This window comes from Rhinopithecus roxellana, chromosome 20 (assembly GCF_007565055.1).
Source record: "Rhinopithecus roxellana isolate Shanxi Qingling chromosome 20, ASM756505v1, whole genome shotgun sequence".
Taxonomy (NCBI): Eukaryota; Metazoa; Chordata; class Mammalia; order Primates; family Cercopithecidae; genus Rhinopithecus; species Rhinopithecus roxellana.
The window spans coordinates 53,219,275-53,246,150 of record NC_044568.1 but is presented as its reverse complement, the minus strand read 5'-3'; the positions used below and the strand labels follow the sequence as shown (position 1 = coordinate 53,246,150).

The 26,876-nt window shown below is 46.2% G+C and overlaps 1 protein-coding gene across 2 annotated transcripts in view; it reads left to right on the top strand.

The window, feature by feature from the left end:
• Window positions 1-24,466, top strand: part of USP10 (ubiquitin specific peptidase 10) — an 83,060-nt gene extending 58,594 nt beyond the window's left edge. The window contains exons 5-14 of one of the 2 annotated variants that reach the window (XM_030924724.1): window positions 1,556-1,647; window positions 2,208-2,317; window positions 2,742-2,797; window positions 3,021-3,124; window positions 5,891-5,990; window positions 7,100-7,277; window positions 11,452-11,617; window positions 16,436-16,580; window positions 19,074-19,139; window positions 23,443-24,466. In XM_030924724.1, the coding sequence (XP_030780584.1) occupies window positions 1,556-1,647; window positions 2,208-2,317; window positions 2,742-2,797; window positions 3,021-3,124; window positions 5,891-5,990; window positions 7,100-7,277; window positions 11,452-11,617; window positions 16,436-16,580; window positions 19,074-19,139; window positions 23,443-23,630 (1,205 nt within the window). In that variant the 3' untranslated portion in view covers window positions 23,631-24,466. The remainder of the gene's footprint in view (window positions 1-1,555; window positions 1,648-2,207; window positions 2,318-2,741; window positions 2,798-3,020; window positions 3,125-5,890; window positions 5,991-7,099; window positions 7,278-11,451; window positions 11,618-16,435; window positions 16,581-19,073; window positions 19,140-23,442) is intronic. The other variant, XM_010355625.2, reaches the window with a different exon arrangement.
• Window positions 24,467-26,876: the final 2,410 nt, after the last annotated feature.

The following is a 26,876-nucleotide window of genomic DNA, read 5'->3' as shown; positions in this document are numbered from 1 at the left end:
ATCTGCCAGTACAGTGTAGTTTAGAAAAGAAAAGCTTTTTTTTGAGCCATGCTTTACATGGATGCTAGTATCAAATGTATGCCATTTTGGTTTTTCTTTCCTATATACAATTCGTTTATTTATTGTACTTTATTATTCTTCTTATTATTTTGAGACGGAGTCTCGCTCTGTCTCCCAGGCTGGAGTGCAGTGGCCGGATCTTAGCTCACTACAAGCTCCGCCTTCCGGGTTCACGCCATTCTCCTGCCTCAGCCTCCTGAGTAGCTTGGGACTACAGGCGCCCGCCACCTCGCCCGGCTAGTTTTTTGTCTTTTTTTTTTTTTTTTTTTTTTTTTTTTAGTAGAGATGGGGTTTCACCGTGTTAGCCAGGATGGTCTCGATCTCCTGACCTCGTGATCCGTCCGTCTCCGCCTCCCAAAGTGCTGGGATTACAGGCTTGAGCCACTGCGCCCGGCCTATTGTACTTTATTTTTACATGAATTTTTTATTTTTGTTGGTACATAGTAGGTGTATCTATTTGTGGGTTATATGATTAGTGTACAATTTAAAAGTAAAGGAGACAGTGTGGATTGGCTACAGATTATGAAGTTGAGGCCCTGGCTATGCTACCTGGCTCCTGTGTGATCACAGGTTTAAGTTAGTTAGTCTTTGGGAGCCTCAGTTTCTTTTTTCGTGGTGGTAACCAAAGGGGCAAGGTGGTGGTACTCCTAGATTACTAAGGATTAAGTCCAGCCAGTTAACATTTGTAAATTGTAAAGAACGTGCTAAGTGTAGAAGGGTTTGTAAATTGTAGCCATCACCATTAGAAGATTCATAGTGGGACGGGGGAGACCTTGTTTTAAAGCATTTCTGATGGTTAATTCTATAAAGATGACATTCGCAGCTGTTTTAATACAGAAAAAGAGTGATGTCCACTCAGGGTGAACCTGAGGCTAAGCAGCGTGTTTGTAAATGGAATAAGGGAATTACAGTGTATAAAACCGTTGCTAAATTGGATTTCTAGTGGACAGTTTAATTCGTAGGAGACTGTTGTCTCTGAAAGGAATATCTTGACTCCCTGAACAGCCATTGAACATGCGCAGTGATGTGTAGGGTCAGCATTAGATGCTGGGATGCAGAGAGGACTGAGACGCAGGTTCTGCCCAGACATCTTTCTGTCTAGTGTCTGAGACACCTTGCTGCTAATGAGACACACCTGGCTAACAGTGTTTAAGAAAAAAGGCTGTATCTCTCAAATCTATTCTCTAATAATGATACTGTGTTCACATTTTTTTGTTTCTCATTAAAATAGATAGTTCTTGTGTTCCCTAATTCTGTTCCCCCCAGGAAGATTAAATGTTGCTGTTTGAGGGAAAAGATTAATTTCAAAAAAGTTTTAATTAAGTAGTGTGCTTGATGTTGAACTGAAGGAAGCCTTATCAGTATGCAGTTTCTTTGGATATGTGCTTTATTGAAGGGATTTTAAATGCTCTCCCAGAGTAGAGCATATGAAATGATTTGAATATTCTTCACTAGATGTCGTTGATTTCTGAAATATGCTTCTTCCCTCTTTCAGAGTTACTGGAGAATGTAACCCTAATCCATAAACCAGTGTCGTTGCAACCCCGCGGGCTGATCAATAAAGGGAACTGGTGCTACATTAATGCTGTATCCTTCCTGGACGCCGTCCGCAAGGCCAGCGTGTTGCAGCTCTCCCTCCTCTGGGTGCATGTGACTTCCTTCAGCCTCCGTGGGCCATCTAGCCCTACATTTGAATCCCCAAGCCTGGTTTATTATTACTTGGTCTGCCTACCTTGCTTATAAACAGGGTTATTCCTGGCCGCAGTCCGTCTCCCTCTAAAAGAGAGGATCTGTTGGCATATGAATGAGGGCTGCAGACAAGCTGACTCTCATTCGAGTGGCTACAGATCATAGGGCAGAGCAGCCACTTATAACTGGAAATTTGGTTTTAACTCATTGAACTATCTTGGATAAGTCAAGTTCTTGAATACAAACGATTGACTGCTTCGTAGATCCTCATATGGACATCACAGGACAGTTACCCTAGTAATGATTTGGTTTATTCCTTTTTGTGGTGACATGTCTAAGTAGTTCAATGTCCTTAACTTACTTAGGTTTTTAGAGATGTTCTTGGTGCTAAACGTGCCTTTAGGAAATGTGGTATGTGTGTTTCATTTCCTTTACGCTTCCTTACTGCCACTGTGTAGACACTGCAGGCACTGGTTGCTTGCCCGCCGATGTACCACCTGATGAAGTTCATTCCTCTGTATTCCAAAGTGCAAAGGCCTTGTACGTCAACACCCATGATAGACAGCTTGTAAGTAAGGTGGTGAAAGATGTGTTATGTGGTGGGGTTTTTTTTCCCTCTGATAATTAGAATTGAAATAGTTTAGTAAAGCTCTTGATTTCCTGCCAGTGAGTCCTATAATTTTGTCTTTTATAAAAAATAGACTGTTCGTGATTTTATATGGAAGTTAACCAGAAATGGAATTGGAGCATTGTTTATCTATGTTCTTTAGATTCAGTAGAAAATATTTTAGTGTTTACCAGCATATATCACTTAAAATAGACCAAAAATGCATATAGAAAAGACTTGAGTTCACTAGGTATTACAGCACTGGTTACCTAAAATCTACTATACTCGTATAGCTGATATTCTACTTAGCCATCAAAGGTCTTTAGTAAAAATATATATATACTGTTTAAAACTGCACTATTTAACGTTTTTTCCCCATGTTTAGTGTTCGGCTAATGAATGAGTTTACTAATATGCCAGTACCTCCAAAACCCCGACAAGGTTAGTAAAAATGAGTTTTGTTGATGCTATTACATATTGGGAGTTGTGGAGACAGATGACTTAAATTTGGTAAATTCATTCATGGTGGGAAGAAAATGTCTACACCTGTGCCATTCTCAGCATTCAGCCGGGTGGGAGGTGGGGGAATTTTGATGATGTTGCTTTTTTCATCATTTGTGACTTCACTGTAGTTAGGAAAACCTGTGTCCTGTTTCCATTGCAGCTCTTGGAGATAAAATCGTGAGGGACATTCGCCCGGGAGCTGCCTTTGAGCCCACATATATTTACAGACTCCTGACAGTTAACAAGTCAAGCCTGTCTGAAAAGGTTTGAGACTTCTCTGATGTTGCTAGTACCAAGTGTTGCCTTTTTTTCCAGTGTGTGTGTGGTAACTGTTGCTTATTCGATATTTGCCCTCTGTCTCCAGCGCTGTAAGTAGATGTAGGTTTATAATAGAGTCCATTGCTTGGATGAATTGAAGAGTGGCCTTGCTCACACTCTTCATCATCTGACCTTGCTCAGATAACTTTTATGGCGCACCAAGCACTGCTGTCAGTACTTTACGTATATTAACTTAGTCGACTTTGTGAATAAAGTATGATTATGGTCTCCTTGTTACAATTAAGAGAAGTGAATCCACTGTCTTGAGGTCATATAGCTAATGTGTATGGCAGAACCCAGCTTTCAAGACAGCTCTCTTAACCCCTGCACTATATGCCACTGGGGTAGAGTGGAGTGCATTGGGCCTGGAATGATGGCAGTATTCAGAAGAGCTTATGTCTTCATCATACTTACAGGCTTTAGTAGCTATTTGATGTACTTGATTCCTTTACCTAAATTTTTTTAAAAATCATATATTTTGTTACTACAGGCATGGGACCAAGGAGCCAGGGCGCCCTTATAAAAGGCCCTGGGGCTGTTGAGAGTGAATTGAGCCACCCTTAGCACAGTTAACTGAAGCATTTCTTTCCTCCCAGACTGAGTTGGTGATGACTCAGTACAAGCAGTTGAAATGATGCTTAGGGAGATGTATTCAGAGAGAAAACTGGTTGAGAAAATGCCATTTAAGTCAAGTTTACTTAAAGCTTCCTTGCTTTGAAGAAGAGTGAATGTCGAGGGCATCGTAGCAGGATACCACCAGGGGCAGCATAGATTTTTAAGCTCTTTAAATGTTTATAATGCAACTTTTGGTATTGGCTTGGAATTATTTCCCAAGTAATGGGAACATGGTATTAGGGATGCAGAAATGGAATAAAGTGTGCCCTCTGCTCTCAGTGAGGGAATGAGATAAATGAATAGTCAACAAGAGAAGTACAAAGATACAGAGATGCCTTAGAATCCAGAGGGGGCCACCTAGCTCAGGTGGAGGCAAAATAAAGTGGGTGCTCAGGAACCCCTGTAGGATCATGCACAGAGATAATGCTATGAACAAAAGCATCTTTTTAAGGTGACATTAATATGGGATGTGTTGGGCTTCCCAAGACCACCCTGAGGTTTGGGTGATTCACAGGAAGGACTCAGAAAATGCAGAAGCGGGTGCACCTGTGGCTATGGTTTATGACAGCAAAAGCATGCAAAGCAGAGTCAGGAAGGGAAAGGACAGATGAGGCAGGGCCTAAAGGAAACCTCCAGACTCCTCTCCCAGTGCAGCCAGAAGGCTGTGCCTAACTGTTCCAGCACCAGACTGTGACCACACCTGTGAAATGCCGCCTCCCAAGGAAGCTCATTACAGACTCCGGGTCCAGAGTTTTTACTGAGGGCTGGTCCCATAGGTACCATCTGCCTAGCTTGAACCAAAAGGCCAAACTCCCAAAACAAGCGAAAGTGTTAGCAGAAAGCACATTGCTTGCACAAAGAGATTTAGGCAGAATCCCATATCAGTTATTGGACTGATGGGGACCTTGCTGAAAACCAAGTTCCCAGACACCAGCCAACGTTGCAAGCAGGCCTTTCCAAGGAGAGCCACCCAGGCCTGCTGTGAAAAGTCTTCAGCACACTTTGGCTGTGCCAGTTTTTGCCCTTTGCTGCACATGTGCAGAGCATGCACTCACGTGAACAGCTGCTGTCCACGTCTACTATTTGGAGAGGGCAAGTAAACTTGAATGCAGTAGATGCTTCAGACAGAACAATTTGCAGGGCCTTGGAACAGGCGGTTGTGCTGTGAAGAATGAAATATGAACTGATGATAAGTAACAGAATCAAACGCTCCTGATGAGGGATTATTAAACTCTTGGGTGACTCATCTGTGAATGATTTTGCTGATGTATGTGTAAAACAACTAACGTTTTAAATCAGTGAAGTTTTTCCACATATAGTTTGAGTTCTTTCCCGTGTAGTTGACCATCATCAAAGACAGAAGCAGACATAGGGCTGCTTAGTTCACTGCTCGAGTGGTAACAGTAGTTGAACAGTGAACTGGCCCTAGACATCTAGTTCTTCGTCTTCTATTTCGTTTACCCAAGACAGATTTTTTTTTTTTTTTTTTAGTGACTTTTTTGTGATAAAGTCAATGTGGCAGGGTGTGGTGGCTCATGCCTGTAATCCCAGCACTTTGGGAGGCCAAGGCAGGCAGGTCGCCTGAGGTCAGGAGTTGGAGACCAGCCTGGCCGACATAACGAAACCCCGTCTCTACTAAAAATGCGAATATTAGCCAGGTATGGTGGCACACGGTTGTAGTCCCAGCTACTCGGGAGGCTGAGGCAGGAGAATCACTTGAACTCGGGAGATGGAGGTTGCACTGAGCCGAGGTTGCACCACTGCACTCCAGCCTGGGTGACAGAGTGAGACTTTGTCTCAAAAAAAAAAAAAAAAAAGTAATGTATATTTATTGAAAAAAATTTTGAAAATACAGAAAAGTATAAATAATAAAAATCCCCATTTAGAGATACGTGTTTAATCTGTTTCTCCTTTTCTTCCCACTCTTGGGATTTCAGCTATGCAAGGAAAACCCATGTCATCATGTCATTGTTTGGAAATACTTTTTACATCTTCCATTTCAGAGGAGGCATGGTTGGACTTTGCAAGTACTGTATGTCCTGCAGGCCTTGGACAGTGATCAGTTCACACTAAAGTGATTATATTTGACCTTTTCAGGGTCGACAAGAAGATGCTGAGGAATACTTAGGCTTCATTCTAAATGGACTTCATGAGGAAATGTTGAACCTAAAGAAGCTTCTCTCACCAAATAATGAAAGTAGGTTATGGTCCACTTGCCCCACAGAGTTGTGCAAGAGTTCGCTGTAAACAAGTGTTGCATGCTCATATGTTATGTTGCTTCCCTGCCCCTCAGTCGTTTTCCCTTCAAATAGCATTTATTCCTTACGATAACTTACACCATCGAGAAGGTTATATTTAGGTAAATTACAGTTTATCCCGAACTTCTGCCATTTTCCTTCAATTTTTAATTAGGAAAATGATCAAGCATATAGAAAAGCTGAAAGAATCGTTTGATGAATACCTTTATAATTGCTGAGTATAGTTTTAAGCATATTTTCTGATGCTATACACACACTGTGTGTGTGTGTATATATATATATATATATATATATATATATATATATATATATATATACTATATCTGTCCTATCTATCCGTCCATATATACATACATACACATACATTTTCCCTGAATGATTCAAAGTTAAGTTGCAGCTAACAGTCTAGTTCGTCCCAGGTGCTAAAGCATCCCCTGAGAATCTGCTCCTGCATAACCACAGTCCCTTATCTGAGAAAACCAACTGTAATGACATGGTAATATCGACTTTGCAGAGCATCTTCAGATTTCTCCAGTCAATCCCAGGAATGTCTTTTCTAGGAGTTTATGTAAGCAAGGATCCAGTGGTGGTGTGCCTGTTGCGATTGGTTGCCGTGGATCCAGTGGCGTTGCGCCTGTTGCACTTGGTTGCCGTGGATCCAGTGGCATTGCTCCTGTTGTGATTGGTTGCTGTGGATCCAATGGCCTTGCGCCTGTTGCCGTTGGTTGCCGTGGATCAAGTGGCGTTGCGCCTGTTGGGATTGGTTGCCGTGGATCCAGTGATGTTGCGCTTGTTGCGATTGGTTGCCGTGGATCCAGTGGCGTTGCGCCTGTTGCGATTGGTTGCCGTGGATCCAGTGACGTTGCGCCTGTTGCAATTGGTTGTCATGGATACAGCGGTGTTACGCCTGTGTGATTGGTTGCCGTGGCTCTTAATGTAGAACACACCCTGATTTCATTTTCAAGGCTACAGTTGACAGATCTGTGCCTTTTTATTTTTTGCTATTCTTGCTGTAAATAGTAGTCTAAGTAGATGCTCTCCTTTTCAGAACTTACGATTTCCAATGGCCCCAAAAACCACTCAGTCACTGAAGAGGAGCAGGAAGAACAAGGTGAAGGAAGCGAGGATGAGTGGGAGCAAGTGGGCCCCCGGAACAAGACTTCCGTCACCCGCCAGGCGGATTTTGTTCAGACTCCAATCACCGGCATTTTTGGTGGACACATCAGGTTTGTGCTTTTCTAGAATAACTTAATATTTGCCTTTTCCGGGGTTTCACCATGTTGGTGAAGCGGGGAAGGTGTGGGGCTTGTCTTGACACTTCTTGGACATGGTGGTTTGCATCTTGCTCCCCTGCCTGCTCTTCTCTTGCACTTCCTGATGCCTCCCTAGTCAGCCCCTACGGCTCATTCTCTGCCTGCTGGCGCATGTCTGCAAGGGACAGGGAGCTCCTCACTTCTACTCCGTCAAGCTCAGCTGCTCATTGCTGGGGAGTAAGAGAAAAGCCAGCTAATTGGCCGTACGCGGTGACTCTTGCCTGTAATCCCAGCACTTTGGGAGGCCAAGGTGGGTGGATCACCTGAGGTCAGAAGTTCGAGGCAAGCTTGACCAACATGGTGAAACCCCATCTCTACTAAAAATACAAAAATCAACTGGATATGGCGACGGGCACCTGTAATCCCAGCTACTCGGGAGGCTGAGGCAGGAGAATCGCTTGAACCCAGGAGACAGAGGTTGCAGTGAGCCGAGATTGTGCCATTGCACTCCAGCATGGGTAACAGAGTGAGACTCTGTCTCAAGAAAAAAATAAAAAGTGATATAGGAGAGTATCATCATGACTTGGGGGTAGGCAAAGGTTTCATAAGATAGATCATTAAAAAAGTAATAACCATAAGAGAAAAATATATATACATATATGAGACTTCATCAGCATGTAAAACTTGCAACATTAAAACTGGCTCCAGTAGGCAGAGGTTGCAGTGAGCCAAGATTATACCACTGCACTCCAGCCTGAGTGACAAAGCGAGACTGTGTCAAAACAAAAAAAAAAAACCCAGCTAGTCAAACCATGTGTTTTGGTAGGAGCAGAAATTAATGTATCTGGAGGAATTTCATTTATTTATGTTAATAAATTGTGTATATTTAAAGTATACACAAGATGTTACGAAATAGAGATAGTAAAATAGTTGTTAGAGTGAAGCAGATAAACATTCCCCATCACAATTACCCTTGTGTGTGTGTGCACGTGGCAGGAGCAGCTTTTTGCTCATTTCGCAAAAGTCCCAAATACGGTGCACTATGAGGAGCTCTTGTCCAATGTTCCACATCAGATCTCTAGGCCTGTTCACCTATGTAGCTGCCACTTGGTGTCCTTCGACCTACGTCTCCCATTCCCACTCCCCACCCCTAGGAACCACTGTTTTCCCTATCTCTGTAGTTGTGTCTTTTTTCTTTTTTTTTTAAGATTCCATGTATAAGTGAGACCATGCAGTATTTTTCTTTCTGTGTCTGGTTTAACTTAGTATGACATTCCCCAGGTTCATTCGTGTTGCGGCAAATGGCAGGGTCTTTTTTACAGCTGAATAGTATTCCCTTGTATATATATACACACCAGTTTCTTTATCCATTGGCCCATCCATAGACAGTTGTTTCCCTTTTTGGCTGTTGTGAACTGATTGGAACCAGATGAGCTAGAGAGTGAAGGGAGTCTGAAGGGAGGTCTTTTTTACACGGACGGACACGTGACTGGGCTGGAGTCCCTGGCACCTGGCTGTGTGCCAGTTCCCTTAACCAGCTTTTTGCCCATTCACAAAGTCCTTCGGAAAGGTTTTTCTTTATTTACCTGAGAGCTTTTCAGTACCACTGTGATGTGGAATTCAGCAAAACTTGTACCATCTCCAAGCAGGTTTACCCATCAAAAGTACTGAAAGGGCCTCATTGCAGTCTGATTTCCTTTCTGAGGCCTTGCAGCATAACCCCCAGGCTGGCATTTCAGTGACACTCTTAGTCTATTGTTGTCCCACATGCTGTGTACCTGGAAGAAATACCACCCCTTTTAAGGCATCAAGACTTGATTAGTCTCTCAGTTCTGAGATTGAATCAGCAACTTTCAACAGGTGAATAATAAGAACCTCAGAAACCTGCACTGACTCCCTCAGAAGCTGGTTTCTGGTCCTCCGTGGAACTGGATTTAGAAGCCAGTTGAGCAGCCATGTGACCTTGAACAAGTCACTTCTGTGTTCTGTGCTGTGAGCTCCATTCCACCAGCCCCTTTCTATTCTGGTGCTCTGTGGGGTGTCCACGGCAGCTGTGTGGTCAGTTGTCGCCTGGGAAACGCCTAGCCCCGACCACTGCCTATGGTTCCTTGGGACATGTAGTGTTGGCAGGGAGACGCCGAGGTGCAGGTTGGCGTGCAGCAGTGAGGGGCGGCTGTGCCCTTTGCTCCTTCAGCCCAGCAGCCTGGTTTAGGATTGTGGGAACACCCCCTCGGGATGGGAGAGAAGAATGAAGGGACAGCTCAAATGGAGGCATTGGGAACATGGTTTTTGTGCAGAGGTCGGGTATCAGAATTTCAAGACCACAGAGGGTCAGCATACTCAAAGATCCCAAATTTGTCTAAGAAACCAGTGGAAAATACCAGCGTCCACTTTGGAGGACTTGCTGGCTCAGATTGAATGGCTCTGTCATGGCTGCTAGCTACATCCTCTGAGGCTCTGTCATGGCTACTAGCTACATCCTCTGAGGCTCTGTCATGGCTGCTAGCTACATCCTCTGAGGCTCTGTCATGGCTGCTAGCTACATCCTCTGAGGCTCTGTCATGGCTGCTAGCTACATCCTCTGAGGCTCTGTCATGGCTGCTAGCTACATCCTCTGAGGCTCTGTCATGGCTGCTAGCTACATCCTCTGAGGCTCTGTCATGGCTGTTAGCTACATCCTCTGAGGCTCTGTCATGGCTGCTAGCTACATCCTCTGAGGCTCTGTCATGGCTGCTAGCTACATCCTCTGAGGCTCTGTCATGGCTGCTAGCTACATCCTCTGAGGCTCTGTCATGGCTGCTAGCTACATCCTCTGAGGCTCTGTCATGGCTGCTAGCTACATCCTCTGAGGCTCTGTCATGGCTGCTAGCTACATCCTCTGAGGGTCTCTGTCATGGCTGCTAGCTACATCCTCTGAGGCTCTGTCATGGCTGCTAGCTACATCCTCTGAGGCTGTGTCATGGCTGCTAGCTACATCCTCTGAGGGTCTCTGTGTTGAAATTGGTTGTTGATGTTTCTTTTGAAAAACAGTAAAGCAAAGATAAGGAAATCTTACAACATAGGAACTTCTTTTCAGCCATTATGAAGCATGATTCTTTATTCACACCAATTGGAAGATTTTCTTCTAAAACTCAGCCTCTTCAGATGTTTTTCAGTTTCCCCAGGAAGACCTTTCTTCCCTGGTGCCACCTTTGCTAAAACACAGGACCACTGAGTCAAGAGGGCTTCTTGTTGATTTCTCTACCAGCTCTCATGACAAGTTTCCCCACTGCTGCATCCCTCTCTGGAACCAGGGGAACTGTTGTCACCGAAGTCTTCATACTGTAAAGGAGCATGGAGATGCCTAATTCAACCCTGGACAGAAAAGCTTTTAGCGAGCTCTTCACCACATCTGTTCTGGAAAGCCTGAGTACCTGTCCACACCCATTTTATTCCGTTTAGAAACTAGGTCACTGAGACTGCAGAAATAGAAGCCCTTGTTGAACCCCTGGCATGTTCCCTTGCTGAGGCTAAATGAGAGATGGGCCGAACACACAATTTTTACTCAGAAAAACTTAGAAAAAGAAAAAAAAATGAAGTGAAAAACCAGCTAAGAAAACAAGGTCAAACTGGCACCCTTCTTGGAAGGGTGGCAGCCTTTTTTCCTGGAATGTTAACTTGTTTTTTCTACACACCCTACTCCCCTTCTTCTTTTTGTAAGACATTTTTATAGGAGGAAAATGCCATTAAAAATCCTCTGTTTACCTTGGGATTTCCTCTGTTTTATTAGAACAGGCTATGATACTTGGAGAAAATGGAAAGCATTGGCATTTTGAGGCCATGGCAGGGTAGCTGCGTTTATGAACTGGTGCAGTAAATAACAGTGTGGAGAGGAGGTGAAAGAATTTGGAAAATGAAATATGTTTTCTTCCAGAGCACTGGCGCTGGGAACATTTATCAACTGGTAGATTTAGTTGTTAGAAATACTAAGGAGGTGCTATTCAGCATAATTATTTTTAAATTCAGTATATTTTTGGCTTTTCTCTGTGGTCTTTTGAAAGTGATACTGAATAATCTTATTTTCAGTGTTTATTCCTCTTGGTTAATCTTAAGGGAAAGTGGCAAGGAGTGGTCTCTTAATTTTTTTGTTTTTGCTTTCAATTCTTAGGTCTGTGGTTTACCAGCAGAGTTCAAAAGAATCTGCCACTTTGCAGCCATTTTTCACGTTGCAGTTGGATATCCAGTCTGACAAGATACGCACAGTCCAGGATGCCCTGGAGAGCTTGGTGGCAAGAGAATCTGTCCAAGGTTATACCACAAAAACCAAGCAAGAGGTATGTTCACACTTGATTTTGAACCTTTCTACTGAGGTGCTCTGGTTTGGTGGAAAGAACACAGCATTAGGAATGAGGGGAAATGGATCTGAGTTTCACCTCTCAAATCAGTTGCTTAACCATTTTGTACTGAAAGTTTTTACGCTTTTACAATGAAATGGTTGAAACATGATCCCAAGGGCCTCTTTTAGCTCTAAATCATATTACACAAGGTAATGATCTCCTTTGGGTTGTTTATCTTGAGCTACATTTAATTTTCTGGCAATCTAATCATGATATCACAACATCAATACTACCTCTGACAGAGGCCGAGTAGCTTATTTATGTTCATGATACTGTAGGGTACAACTTTCATTAGATTAGTTAGGATGTCAAAGAGATTCCAAACACATCTGTTTTGCATTTGATTGTAGATCTTCCAGGTCATTGTAAAAATAATACAGTGATTGTTCTGATGCTTGTTACTCTTTGGTTTGATCTGGAAAAGATAAGATCCTGAGTCTTTCAGTCTTCATGAATTTAAGACCATCAGATTATAGCTTGGTGGAGTCCTTGTTAACTCGGTCAGGCGAGACGGATAGCATTCTGCCCTGTGAGAGCTGATTAGTTCCTGGCTATCCAGATGTGCCAGCTTACGACTGTTTTCTGCTCTGCAGCAGAGAGTGTCTTCTCTGTTATGTATCTTAGGTTGTGGCAGTGAATTCATAAAAATGCACTGGGGAGATGAATGCAGGCTGATAATTATGGACAATCCATAGCATTCCTGCAAAGCGATATTTGAATAATGAGCAGTGGATGGCAGCTACAAGGTAAAATAAGGTGCCTCAGCATAGAAGACTTGTCATCACGTTGTGTGACGGGGATGGATCTATCCTTGGCTTATCTTGTGTGCTCTGAGTCAAAAAGAGCAAAGTAGGACATCGGGACCCTTCGCACCTCAGGGGTGTCCTGCTGTGGACTGGTCCACCCAGGCTCTGGGGGAGAACCGTAGAAGTTATGCTTAATCTTCTGCCGTATTTGCAGACTTGCATCTCATGGGCGATTTTGTTTAAAAAATAGAAGCAGTAGGAGCCCGAGGCAGAAACTTGGTAGTTGACTTCAGTGAATGAGCTAAGGAGAGTCTGGTGGTGGACCTCGTGGAAGAGAGAGAGGGAAAAAGTGGTATTTGTGTTGGGGAGGTTGGTTGGGTGGTTCCATTGTGCATTGACTGTGGATGACTCTGTCGGTTAGGCTCTCTTCTGTGGCAGCTGCACCTCCAGAGATGGCTCCCTGGCCCTGGCTGCTGTTCCACTCTGCTTACGCTGTTTCTTGAGCCAACTGTGGGAGTCTTTGGCGACCCACGCTGTTGGGGAGGTGGTCAGCCTTTCTGTGGGCTACCTAGGGAAGACCCTTTTGTAATGTGTCTGTTTTTCTCTTTTGCTTCTGCTGCAATTACAGTTTGACTTTGCTGGGGTGGGCTGGTAGGGGTGGGGGTGTGAGGGCAGGGATTGAGGCATAGGCAGTTGTCAGCCTGTTGTTAGACGGTAGTGAAAAAAGAATGGTTTATCCTAAATAGCAGGTTTGGAGGAAGGCTTCAAGAAAGAAGGTGGGCCAGGTGTGGTGGCTCACGCCCATAGTCCTAGCACTTTAGGAGGCTGAGGCAGGAGGATTGCCTGAGCCCAGCATTTCGAGGCTACGTTGAGCTATGATGGCGCCACTGCAGTCCAGCCTGTGAGATAGTGAAACCCTGTCTCTAAAATGTAAAAATAAATAAAAATAAAGGAAAGCTGGCATTTTGGTGGACTCCTGAAGATACAAAAAGAATGCTGCCAGCTGTTCTGGCTGCACGGTTGTTGTAGTGTGTCATCGGATGAGATCAGGGCCACTTTGAGCAACAGATGTTCGAGGAAGGTTTGGACGGCCTGTATGGAAGTCTCTATAAGGAGCACATTACATATTTTCTTGAAAGCGATTTTTTTTTAAGTTTTTAAAATGCCAACTTTATTATGTTTTAGATCAGAAGTGTCTTTCTGTGAGAACATGTGAAGGTTTTGGGGAAAATGGGATTATATGAAATATTTGCTGTATAGAAAATGTCTGCCTTTGTTGTGTGATTAGAAATTAAGCCTCAGTTTGTCTGGAAACCCAAAATACACATTTAATAATTTCGGATTAACCATTTAGTGAATCAACTGAGAGTGTTAACATGAAAATCACAGATCAGTAAGCACTGAGAAGCATCCTAGAGATAATTCAGCCCTGCTCTCTTAATTCACAAGTGAGGAGACTAGGTCTTACAGTCCCCATCTCTGCTTATAACTGTTGAGCTGCGTTCACACCCTTCATTCACTCAGAAGTGCTTGTTGGCTATGGAGACACTAGAACATAAAGACGCATGGGAATGTGGAGCTGTGCGAGGTGGTTTTTGCTCCTAGGACCTTAGTCTAGGTGGGAAGACAGGCATAGAAGGGTCTGGAAGGTTAATAAACCCAGCCAGTGATGACTTATGAGCTTGCCTAATACCCTTGAAAATGCTTTCAACTAGATGTGAATCTAGTTCTCTGACAGTTTTTTAATTGTGTTATAATGCTGCTATCTTTTGGATTGGTACTTTTAAATTACTCACACAAAAAGTATTCTACAGGCCGGACGCAGTGGCTCACGCCTGTAATCCCAGCACTTTGGGAGGCTGAGGCAGGCAGATCACGAAGTCAAGAGATCGAGACCATCCTGGCTGACATGTTGAAACCCCATCTCTACTAAAAATACAAAAAGTAACTGGGCATGGTGGTGTGCACCTGTAGTCCCAGCTACTCAGGAGGCTGAGGCAGGAGAATCACTTGAACCTGGGAGGTGGAGGTTGCAGTGAGCTGAGATCACACCACTGCACTCCAGCCTGGGTGACGGAGCAAGCCTCTGCCTCAAAAAAAACAAAAGTATTATCCAAATGAATATGGGAAGCATCAAAAAGTTTGTAAGTACAGAGAGTGATAGATAAAGGGATTAAGTGTTATTTGTAAAGATGCATCTTAATAACAAAAAACCTGACTTTATTTGAACGCAGCATTCATTAGACCTGTGAAAGTACTTCAGGAACAGATTAAATTAATAAAACTCATTATTAGAATAAATAGCTTTAAAGGTTATTTAAAACATCTGATTGGCCTGGAATCTCAGCACTTTGGGAGACTAAGACGAGCAGATTGCTTAAGTCCAGGAGTTCAAGACCAGCTGGGCTCATGGCTGTAGTCCCAGCTACTTGGGAGGCTGAAGTGGGAGAATCACCTGAGCCCAGGAAGTCAAGGCTGCAGTGAGTGGTCATCATGCCACTGCACTCTAGCATGGGCAACCAGAGTTAAATCCTGTCTCAAAAAACAAAAACAAAAAACCCCATCTAATTGAAAAAGCATACTGGTAGCAGTTTTATCAGTACTATCAGAGTTATTTTAAAATGGGTCAATACTAGGTCGAGCGTGGTGGCTCAGGCCTGTAATCTCAGCGCTTTGGGAGGCTGAGGTGTGTGGATCACCTGAAGTCAGGAGTTCAAGACCAGCCTGGACAACATGGTGAAACCCCTTCTTTTTTTTTTTTTTTTTGAGACGGAGTCTTACTCTGCCGCCCAGGCTGGAGTGCAGTGGCCGGCTCTCAGCTCACTGCAAGCTCCGCCTCCCGGGTTCACGCCATTCTCCTGCCTCAGCCTCCCGAGTAGCTGGGACTACAGGCGCCCGCCTCGTCGCCCGGCTAGTTTTTTGTATTTTTTAGTAGAGACGGGGTTTCACCGTATTAGCCAGGATGGTCTCGATCTCCTGACCTCGTGATCCGCCCGTCTCGGCCTCCCAAAGTGCTGGGATTACAGGCTTGAGCCACCGCGCCCGGCCGTGAAACCCCTTCTTTACTAAAAATACAAAAATTAGCCAGATGTGGTGGTGGAAGCCTATAATCCCAGCTACTCAGGAGGCTGAGACAGGAGAATCGCTTGAACCCGGGAGACAGAGGTTGCAGTGAGCGGAGATTGTACCACTGCACTCCAGCCTGGGTGACAGCGTGAGAACTCCCTCCCAAAACAAAAGGTGGAGGAGTCAGTACATAAATAAGGTGGTACTAAGTTAGCTTTTTTTTTTTTTTTTTTTTTTTTTTTTTTGAGACAGAGTCTTGCTCTGTCGCCCGGGCTGGAGTGCAGTGGCCAGATCTCAGCTCACTGAGCTTTTTAATTCTTATGGTAATTCGTCGGTAATGCCACAGAGTAAAGTTCTTAACTTAAGAGTTTACAGCTGGACTTCAGGTACCCAAGAGACTCTCTGCAGTTGTGCTTACAGGAATGTGTGCATTTTTCTTCCTTTTCTTTTTTCTTTTTTCTTTTTTCTTTTTCTCTGAGACAAGGTCTCATGGTGTTGCCCAGGCTGGAGTACAGTGGCGCGAACTCAGCTTCGCTGCAGCCTCCACCTCTCAAGCGATTCTCTTGCCTCTGCTACCCAAGTAGCTGGGGTTACAGGCGCCCACCACCACGCCTGGCTAATTTTGTATTTTTAGTAGAGACGGGGTTTCACCATGTTGACCAGCCTGGTCTCGAACTCCTGACCTCAGGTGATCTGCGTGTCTCAGCCTCCCAAAGTGCTGGGATTAATAGGCGTGAGCCACTGCACCTGGCCATGTGCATTTTCTTAAGAGGAGCATTGGTAGAGTCTCAGAGCTTCTGCGAGGCAGGAAAAGCCATGAAGCCCTGCCAGAGAACTCTCAGGCCTCAGCCCTCAGAGGACATCTTTGAGCAGAAGGTGGATGTGTTGTCAGCTGTTGCAAGTAAGACAGGGACGGTGTGTCCTGGTGTGCTTTGTGTCTTAGGTTGAGATAAGTCGAAGAGTGACTCTGGAAAAACTCCCTCCTGTCCTCGTGCTACACCTGAAACGATTCGTTTATGAGAAGACTGGTGGGTGCCAGAAGCTTATCAAAAATATTGAATATCCTGTGGACTTGGAAATTAGTAAAGGTAATGCATACATGAGGTCGGGAGTGTTCGCGGTGATGCGCTCCTGCAAATTAGTAGCTCAACCCTGTAGCATTTCTTTATGATGCCAAGAGTGAGGACATTCTCTTGCTGGACTTGGGCTTGTTTTAAGTTTCTTAACTTGTAATAGACCTTAATACTAAAATTCTCATGAAGATGGCCTGTTAAAAACAGAGGCAAAAATAACTAACCTCTATAATCTTACTAGATTAGAAAAATAGGAGCTTTTGTCTATCAAAAAGAATATCACTTTTCTGTGAACATTTCAGGGATGAATGGGGCATAATTTGCCTTACACTGAGTATTAACAGCTGTGTTGATTAGCCCGGTTAGGTGGCTTTTTAGTGAAGTAAGAATGATTTCTCATAGGCAGTAAGAGTCCCTTCTAACCTCTAGTTGTGGTGGTGCACAAGTAAGACATGTGGCACTTACCAGCCTCAAGTCTCTGTCAGGTCATGGGCTCAGCACTTTTTGGAAGCAGTTTTAAAGAGCCCCGGGTTAAAGGCATGTTGGTAAAAGCACAGCTTCAAGAAGACTTTTCTCTTGAAAGCTTCAGAATTTGTGAAAACGTATAGTACAACACTGAGGCTTGATTGGGACTGTGATTAGCTAGAGAGGATTCTCAGAATATCGAGGTGTCTGGGAAGCAGAAGAGAGGACACTGGACCTCCCTCCTGGGTCTTGTAGAGGAACAAACCTGAACTGAGAAGCCCTCTTCCCCTTCCTCCACCGGCACAGCAACCCCACCTCACACCTGCTTCCATGTAGATGATCCAGGAACTGTGGGCATGGCTGGTTTCTAGCCGGCTTCCTGTCTACCTAGGGGAGCCCTATACCTTCCCTTGAAGACTCAGACACTGTCTCTCCCAGGCCTCTATACAAGAGCTGTGCTTTCTGCTGACGGACTTGGCTGCTGTGCTGGGTTTAGTGTCCATTGCTGCTCTCACGCTTCCAGCTGCTTTATCACTCATCAGCGGATTGCTTTTTAATCCCATTTGAGGACCAGCAAGAGGAAGAAAGATGCCAGTGAGAATCATGTAACAGATCCTCCTCCCCATTTTATTCTGTCCATCTGGAAACCTAGAATGCTGGCTGAGTCAAAGAAGGCATCCTCGACCTCTGCTCCTGCATCTTCACTTGCCTCCAGATCAGCTGTCTGAGCTGACTTGGATATTTTTCTACAGTGATTTTATTTTTATATCTTTTCTTGCTTGCTGTATTTTTATATCAGCTGCTACCTCTAATATGTTATCAAAATATGACATAAATGGGTGCTGGGCGCAGTGGCTCACGCCTGTAATCCCAGCACTTTGGGAGGCCGAGGCAGGCGGATCACCTGAGGTCAGGAGTTCGAGACCAGCCTGACAATGTGGTGAAACACTGTCTCTTCTAAAAACACAAAAATTAGCCTGTCATGGTGGCGGGCGCCTGTAATCCCAGCTACTTGGGAGGCTGAGGCAGGAAAATCGCTTTAACCCGGGAAGCAGAGGTTGCAGTGAACTGAGATCATGCCACTGCACTCCAGCCTGGGCAACAGAGCAAGATTCCATCTCAAAAAAAAAAAAAATGGGGACAAGAGGACCTCACTTAGGTCATTGGGTAGGCAGTAGAGAAGGAACCACTGATGGCTGCCTCGAACAGCGCACCATCGATGGACTCTTGTGTCCATGTAAGTGGTACTTCTGCACGCAGTAAGAGCAGGGAGTTCGCACCTCGCAGTAGCTGGTAGACTGGTTCCTATTTGGAGAAATCGTGTTGCTGTTCTTTAATTGAAGTTTTTTTTTGTTTGTTTGTTTTTTGTTTTTCTTCAAGACGGAGTCTTGCTCTGTCACCCAGACTGGAGTGCAGTGGCGTGATCTCAGCTCGCTGCAATGTCCACCTCCCATGTTCAGGTGATTCTCCTGCCTCAGCCTCCCGAGTAGCTGAGACAACAGCCACGTGCCACCACGCCTGGCTAATTTTTTGTATTTTTAGTAGAGATGGGGTTTCACTGTGTTAGCCAGGATGGCCTCGATCTCCTGAACTCGTGATCTGCCCACCTCAGCCTCCCAAAGTGCTGGGATTACAGGCGTGAGCCACCATGCCCAGCCTGTAATTGAAGTTTTATGATCTGACTCATGTAAAATATTTTAATTATTGGATGTTTCATAACTGTTTTGTTTTTAAGTCAGCAGCTTTTTTCTTTCCCATTTTGTGGAGCACCTGCTTTTAAGGGGCCTCCCGCAGGAGCATCACAGCCTTGACCATTGCTCCTGTTTCTTTAGGGGGCTGGCTGCGCATTTTGTGTCCTGCTACTTCGCATGGCTCATTTTCCTCATGAGTCAGTTTTTGTGCAACTAAAGGGATGAAGTGTTGTTTTGTTCCTGGTCTAACAGGTGGTTTCCTTGCTGGGGAGAATGTTGTTAGCCATTTTTTGCTGCTGTTACCCTGAGCCTTTCTAAAAGTGCTTCAAGCCATTGATATTTTGTTTTCCAGAACTGCTTTCTCCAGGGGTTAAAAATAAGAATTTTAAATGCCACAGAACCTATCGGCTCTTTGCAGGTGAGTAAATTTGTACAACGTTACTTCTTCAATAAAACACTGATGAAAGGAATTATATGTGGGCACAATTTTGCTGAAACACAACTTAGCATAGCGACCAGATGCTCTACTTAGAAGTATCCTGTGGCCTTGTGAGTCAGGGAGTCGTGTAAGAGTTTTACCTGAAACTCTGCGTAGATGACAGATTATCATCTTGGCCCTGAGGAGAGATAGCAGAAGACCTTGCTCAAAGTGAACATTTCTGTCTTTGAGTCAGAGGAGGGAGTTTCAGGCTCCCAGGCTGGCTGTTGGAGAATGTGACCTCTCCCTGCTGCGCTTGTGGCGCCTGTGGGTGGCAGTGCTGCGGAGTTTCCACAACACCTGGTCTCCCGGCCAGGTTGGGCGAGCGCACCCCCAGCCGGTGATCCCTGCGTCCTCCTCCATAGATATTGTTAGGGCCGCTTGAGAGGGTGGGCCCGATTACACAAGCCCCTCGGTGGCCAGGTCCCCCAGTCGCTCATGAGAAATCTCCCAAGAGGGCGAATGGCACCCCCTGTTCCCTCACGGGTGGCGTGGGCCTTGAGACCTCTTCTGTCTCTTGGCTTAGGCTCCCTGCAGTATCAGTTTTTCTTCCACACCTTCCCTTTCCATTCTGTCTGCCCTTTTATCCTCCTCTCTCTCATAGCCTCGTCTTTATGCCTCTGAGTCTTTGCCTCTTTGGATCGTTGCTGTTTGCAGCACTTCTGTTTGCTTCCCAGGCTGTTTTGATTACATGGTTCTGGCTTCTATGTCTTTCCTCCTCTGGTGTGGCCTTTGGTGAGCTGTTTGTATCGTAACATAACGCTGCCATTTATTGACCTTCACACATGTATTGCACCTCTTCCCAGGATATCATTCTTTTATTCCTTACATGTGTCCTAGGAGATGGAAGGTGGGATTCCCATTTTATAAAAGAATCAACCAGAACTCAAGGAAAAAACTCACCACTCTGGCCTGCAGTGGCAGAGCAGGGCTTCAAGCTCCTTTCTGCCTCAGCTCACACCCAATGTTTTAGGAAGTTTGGCCAGTGGGTGAGGGCCTAGGGGTGGGGGCCCCAGGGGTGAGGGCCTAGGGGTGGGGGCCAGGGGTGAGGGCCCCAGGGGTGGGGGGCCAGGGGTGAGGGCCCCAGGGATGAGGGCCCAGTTGGTGAGGCTCAGGGCCACACTACTCTCTCTTTCTCTCAATATTCAATCTTCCTTTTGACTCTCTTTCCTTTTCTCCCCCTGATCACAATTCCTCCTCAACTTGCTGGGCCTCAGACGGGAAGGCCATGGGCACCTCGTGTTCATGGGTGTCTCCAGCCCTGTCCGTCCCCTGCCTGGAATGGAACGTCTGAGTCCTCAGACTCTGCAGCCAGCCAGTATCCAGCCTGGCTCCTTGGAGTCTGGCACCCAGGTCCCAGTGGGTGGCCAGCAGTTTCTCTGCCTTCTCCCTGCACCTCTTCCCCTGGGGGCTCTTGTGGGGAGCATCACTGGGCAGGGGCAGGGGCTGGGGATTGCTTGTCTCCTGGTCAGGGCCCCAGTGTGAGCACACCCCCCCCACTCTGCAACCTGCCATGCCCCAGGACCCGGGCCTGGGTGGCTCTCCCCGCCATCCTGCACACACACACCCCCCCCCCCCCCCCCACTCTGCAACCTGCCATGCCCCAGGACCCGGGACCTGGGTGGCTCTCCCCGCCATCCCGCACACCCCCCCCCCCCCCCCCGCAACCTGCCATGCCCCAGGACCCGGGACCCAGGACCTGGGTGGCTCTCCCCGCCATCCTGCACACACCCCCCCCACTCTGCAACCTGCCATGCCCCAGGACCAGGGACGTGGGTGGCTCTCCCCGCCATCCCGCACCCCCCCCCCCCCACTCTGCAACCTGCCATGCCCCAGGACCTGGGTGGCTCTCCCCGCCATCCTGCACACCCCCCCCCCCCCCCCCCCCCCCCACTCTGCAACCTGCCATGCCCCAGGACCCGGGCCTGGGTGGCTCTCCCCGCCATCCTGCACACCCCCCCCCCCCCCCCCCCTGCAACCTGCCAGGACCCAGGACCCGGGGCCTGGGTGGCTCTCCCCGCCATCCTGCACACCCCCCCCCCACTCTGCAACCTGCCAGGACCCAGGACCCAGGACCCGGGCCTGGGTGGCTCTCCCCGCCATCCTGCACACCCCCCCCACTCTGCAACCTGCCAGGACCCAGGACCCGGGGCCTGGGTGGCTCTCCCCGCCATCCTGCATCCTCACCCCCAGCCCATTCTTTTTTGAGACGCAGTTTCACTCTATTGCCCAGGCTGGAGTGCAGTGGCACCATCTCCATTCACTGTAGCCTCCGCCTCCCAGATTCAAGTGATTCTCGTACCTCAGCCTCCCCAGTGGCCGGATTACACCACATCCAGCTAATTTTTGTATTTTGAATAAAGACGGGGTTTCGCCCTATTGGCCAGGCTGGAAGCATGTTCTGATCTTGGAAATGAGGTCACTGGACTGGTTAGAATTACCTGTAGAATGGGCAGAGGAACACTTTTTAAGAACTGCTGTGATGGCGGCGCCCGGGAGAGGCAATCTCGCACACGAACTTGGAGCCGGTTCTCAGTGCTCCTGTCAGGCGGGCTTGCAGGTGCGAGTGACACATGGCTCGGCCTGGGCTAGTTATCTGGGCTGCTGCTTACGAAACTAGAATGGTGACATGCAGTCCCCCCTTGAAATTTTAGAATGGAGATGTCTTGTGGGAAAGACAAATCAGTAAAACCCCCAAGTCCTACAAATTCTACTGACGGTTGCTTTGAAACAAAACTCTTAGCCCAGTCAGTTAGGTGTGTGAGGTGAAGATCCAGGACGGAAGTCTCAAAGTGAACTTGGGATCTGGGGGACATGCTGCTGTCATGGGTGCTTCCTGCCCTTTCACAGGATGGCTGTGACTTGTGCCGTACGGGATGAAGCTGTGCCCTTGGATTGACTGTGTCACTGACTTTCCACTGTATAGGCTGCTGTCCCTGTGCTGTTCAGTCTCTTCCGGGGTCCCTTCACGGAGAATTTCTTTGTGCAGAGCCCAGGAGTCTGACTGGTGGCCTCAGTCATAAGCACTGTCCTCTAGCCAGCCAAGGTCCCTGGCCCAGAGAGAACTCAGGCCTCCTGCCGTCATTTAGCCCCTCCACGTGACAGTTGCAACTAGGACCTGGTGATGTTTGACCTTGTTTTAGTGCTGAAGTTTCCTAGCAGTGAAGTCTTGCACCTCTCCTGGTTCCTGTTCTTTTGTGCCACTGATGGTGGACACAGCTTAGCAGGCTTCCCTGTCATTCCTCCTGACATGCCGCCAGACTGCCGCCTTCCCCAGGCTGATGTCCGCTGCTGGCCAGGCACACCTCACCCCTCTGCTCCATAGAAGTGGAGGATGTGGCTGTCTTTTAATGTTTTCATGACATCTTCTAACAGATTTTTTTTTTAGGCCTTTGACTAAGGCTTCTTGGTTATAGGATCTCTTTTTAAAGTAAATAACAAGTGTGTGTGTGTGTGTGTGTGTGTGTTCTGTTAAAACATTATTATAGAAAAATGGAAAAAATTTTTTAAAGGTAAATGCGTAACTACCAGCACTATCTCCGCAGTGCCCCACCACAGCTCCACGCCCAAGCGACCGTGATTAGCAGTCCCAGTGTCCCTCCTGCCGTGTGGGCCGCACAGGGAGATCGTGTCCCATGTCGTTGGGATAAATGGGCCACGGAAGGCCTAAGGACCTTGTTTTCTCATTTAATATATCACAAGTATATTCCTGCATCACCATTCTTAATCTATTCCATGAAAAAATAAATTGTGTTATTTTCATATAATTTACTCCTCAGTCATTTCTTCTAGTGGCCATTAAGGTTTTCCATTTTTTCACTGTTAGAAATGACATCATAATCTCTGTCCAAGATTCAGATCATCTCTTCAGGACAGTCTAGAATTAGATCAGCCAGATCCAAGGGCATGAACCAGGTCTCTAAGTCTGTACAGCTGATGACTGTGTAGGAGTGTCTTTGTGAGGTGTGGGACATTTTAAATATGTCGTTAATACATGTACATGCACACACGTGTATCTGTCTGACTTACCCTTACCTTGCAGTTATAGAAAGTTTTTATGATGGATTGCTTGCATGTTTGAATTGGAATAGCATTGGTTTGTGTGATGACATCTCTCTGTCCCACCTGCTTTGGAGAGGGGCTTCACACATAAGATGCATCCCTGGAGGGAAGTCGGCAGAGACTTGTGGTGATTTGTGTGCAGTGCTATTCTCACTCTGCCGCCTGCTGGGCTCTCTTGCAGTGGTCTACCATCACGGCAACAGTGCGACGGGTGGCCATTACACTACAGACGTCTTCCAGATCGGTCTGAATGGCTGGCTGCGCATCGATGACCAAACAGTCAAGGTGATCAGCCAGTACCAGGTGGTGAAACCAACTGCTGAACGCACAGCCTACCTCCTGTATTACCGCCGAGTGGACCTGCTGTAAACCCTCTGTGCGCTGTGTGTGCGCCCAGTGCCCGCCTTGTAGGACGCCACCTCACTCTCACTTCCCGCCTCTCTTTAGTGGTTCTTTAGAGAGAAACTCACTCTCCCTTTGCAAAAGTGGGCTAGAATGAAAAGGAGATGCCTTGGGGTTCGTGCACAACATAGTTTCTGTTGACTCTTCCAAATCAAAATCACTTGGTTGAAACAGACTGTTGCTTGATTTTAGAAAATCCACAAAAACCCATATTTCTGAAATAATGCTGATTCCTGAGATAAGAAAGCGGATTTGATCCCCAGTCTCATTGCTTAGTAGAATAAATCCTGCACCAGCAACAACACTTGTAAATTTGTGAAAATGAATTTTATCTTTCCTTAAAAAAGAAATTTTTTAATCCATCACACTTTTCTTCCCTACCCTTTAGTTTTTGATAAATGATAAAAATGAGCCAGTTATCAAAGAAGAACTAGTTCTTACTTCAAAAGAAAAATAAACATAAAAAATAAGTTGCTGGTTCCTAACAGGAAAAATTTTAATAATTGTGTGGAGAGAAACTGCTTACGTACACATTGCAGATCAAATATTTGGAGTTAAAATGTTAGTCTACATAGATGGGTGATTGTAACTTTATTGCCATTAAAAGATTTCAAATCGCATTCATGCTTCTGTGTACACATAATGAAAACTGGGCAAATAATGAAGATCTCTCCTTCAGTCTGCTCTGTTTAATTCTGCTGTCTGCTCTTCTCTAATGCTGCGTCCCTAATTGTACACAGTTTAGTGATATCTAGGAGTATAAAGTTGTCGCCCATCAATAAAAATCACAAAGTTGGTTTAAAGGTGTGCGTGCTTCTTTGCGAATGCCTTTTCGGGTAACGAATTCATGGGGGCACGAGTTTGTCTCCAGAATTAAAACCTGCCCTTCAGTCAACTCGACGTGTTTGTGGAAGCTGAACCACCACTCAGGTTATGTTTGTTTAGTATTTTCAAATGGATTAAGTAGTGATTTGGGTAAATGAAAGTTTGACTCTTCGATTGGCAGGAAGGAGGAGGTTTTTTCCCCTTCCGCTCTTCATCCCTTTAGCCCGGCATTTTCAGTATCACCGAAATAGTTGCTGTAGATCAAGGCTAAACGTTCTTCAATTGAGTGCCACTGGGGTGGCTTAGCGATGCCTCTAGACGCCACCCTCAGTAGTGGGAAGGAAGCCTAAGATGGAAGACATGGAGAGAGGGATGTCATGTGAGAGGGTGCCTGTGCCCCGGCTTCTGGCCCTGTGTGGATGATTGATTGTAGTGTCCTGAGATCTACAGAGAAGGGGTTTTAATGTGGACTGAGCCTTTCAAGTTCTTCCTCTTACCGTCTGGTGTTTCTAATTGTAGCCTGGTGCCACCCCAGGGTGCAGAGATTCCTAAACTTACTGTACAAGTGTCTAACCTACTTACCCTTTGTAATTCTCTTTCGATTTGCTTGGCTGAATTATAAGTCATATTGAGAGGTGAAGCCAGCTGGACTTCTGGGTCCAGCGGGGACTTGGAGAACTTTTCTGTCTTACAAGAGGATTATAAAACGCACCAATCAGCACTCGGTAGCTAGGATTGTAAAATGCAGGAGTCAGCCCTCAGTAACTAGCAATAGGTTTGTAAAATGCACCAATCGCGCTCTAGCTAGCAAGAGATTTGTAAAATGCACCAATCGGTGCTATGTAAAACGTACCAATCAGCAGGAGTCTAGAAGTAGCCAATCGTGGGGAGGACTGAAAAAAGGGCACTCTGATAGGACAAAAACAGAACATGGGCGGGGACAAGGGAATAAAAGCTGGCCACCCCAGCAAGCAGCGGCAACCCGTTTGGGTCACCTTCCACGCTGTGTGAGCCTTGTTCTTTTGCTCTTCACAATAAATCTTACCGCTGCTCACTCTTTGGGTCCGTGCTTTCTTTAAGAGCTGTAACACTCACCACGAAGGTCTGCGGCTTCACTCTTGAAGTCAGTGAGACCGCGAACCCACCAGAAGGAACCAACTCTGGACACAGTATTGTAAGTAGCTTCTCATTAAAATAATGTACAGTTCCCATGGAAGCCAGATTAATTTTGGGGCAACCACGCACACCCGCAGCAATAAGCCCGTGAAAAGATAAAACCCATCCTAAAGCACTTGGTTGAATGTGTATGTTGTGATGCTTGACCCAGCTCTGGCCCTCTGTCCTTGGTGACACTCATCCTCACTCTGCCCCCAGCTTCCATGACTGGTGTTGATCATTCACCCTCCACAGTATAAAGTGACTTCGTCACTGCCGTGTCCCATGTGTGTGAGATTGAGTGTCCTCTCTGGAAAGGGGCCCTCCAATCTGGGAAAGCCTTTGCACAGGAAGCTGGAACGAGAGGCCAAACCACGTATTTATTAGGTCCACCGACCTGCTTGTAAGTCTTAAAAGCTGTCTGGTATATTCAGAAGATTTCTCTCAGATATCGTTCAGTGGTTTCTCCAGCATCTTTCGTTTGCTAAGATACATATTTTTATCAGTCCCAAAATAAGTTGGAAATGATTGCGCTCTAAAATTCCCTTTGAAAGCTCCCAAGTCCCTTTGAAGAGTGGTTAGAGATTCACTCCAGTGGGACATTGCCGTATGCTGGTCTGCCTGTGAAAGCTGGCAATAACACATCTGCTCTGAGGAGTGCTGCCCTGTCTGGTGTACCTGGCCTTTTAAATTCAACTCCCTGGTAGCCAGCAAAGGGCTCCTCTGTTAACCCATCTATGCTGATAGAAAAATGCAAACTAGCGCTAGCGAGACAGCTTGCAAAACCCCTGTGTTGGTTTGGGCTGTTAGAACAAAAATACCATAGTCTGAGTGGCTTAGACAACAAACATTTATTTCTCACAGTTCTAGAGGCTAGAAGTCCAAGAGCAGACGCCAGCAGACCTGTCTGGGGAAGGCCTGCTGCTTGGCCTGGAGAGACAGCCACTTTCTCACTGTGTCTGCACAGGGCAGAGTGAGCCCTTGTCTGTTTCTCTTACAAGGACACTCATCCCACCGTGGGCCTCCACCTTTGTGATTTCATCTACACCTAAAAGGCCCCACGTCCTAGTATTCCACTGGGGGTTCGGGCTTCAGAGATGAATACCGGTGGGGGGTACACAAACAGAGCCCATAACCTCATGCCGCCTGACTCCTGAGATTGTATTTGTGATGAACGTGTGGCTGTCCACCATGTGTTTTTTTTTTTTGCTCAGGCAGGATCAGCACATGCCC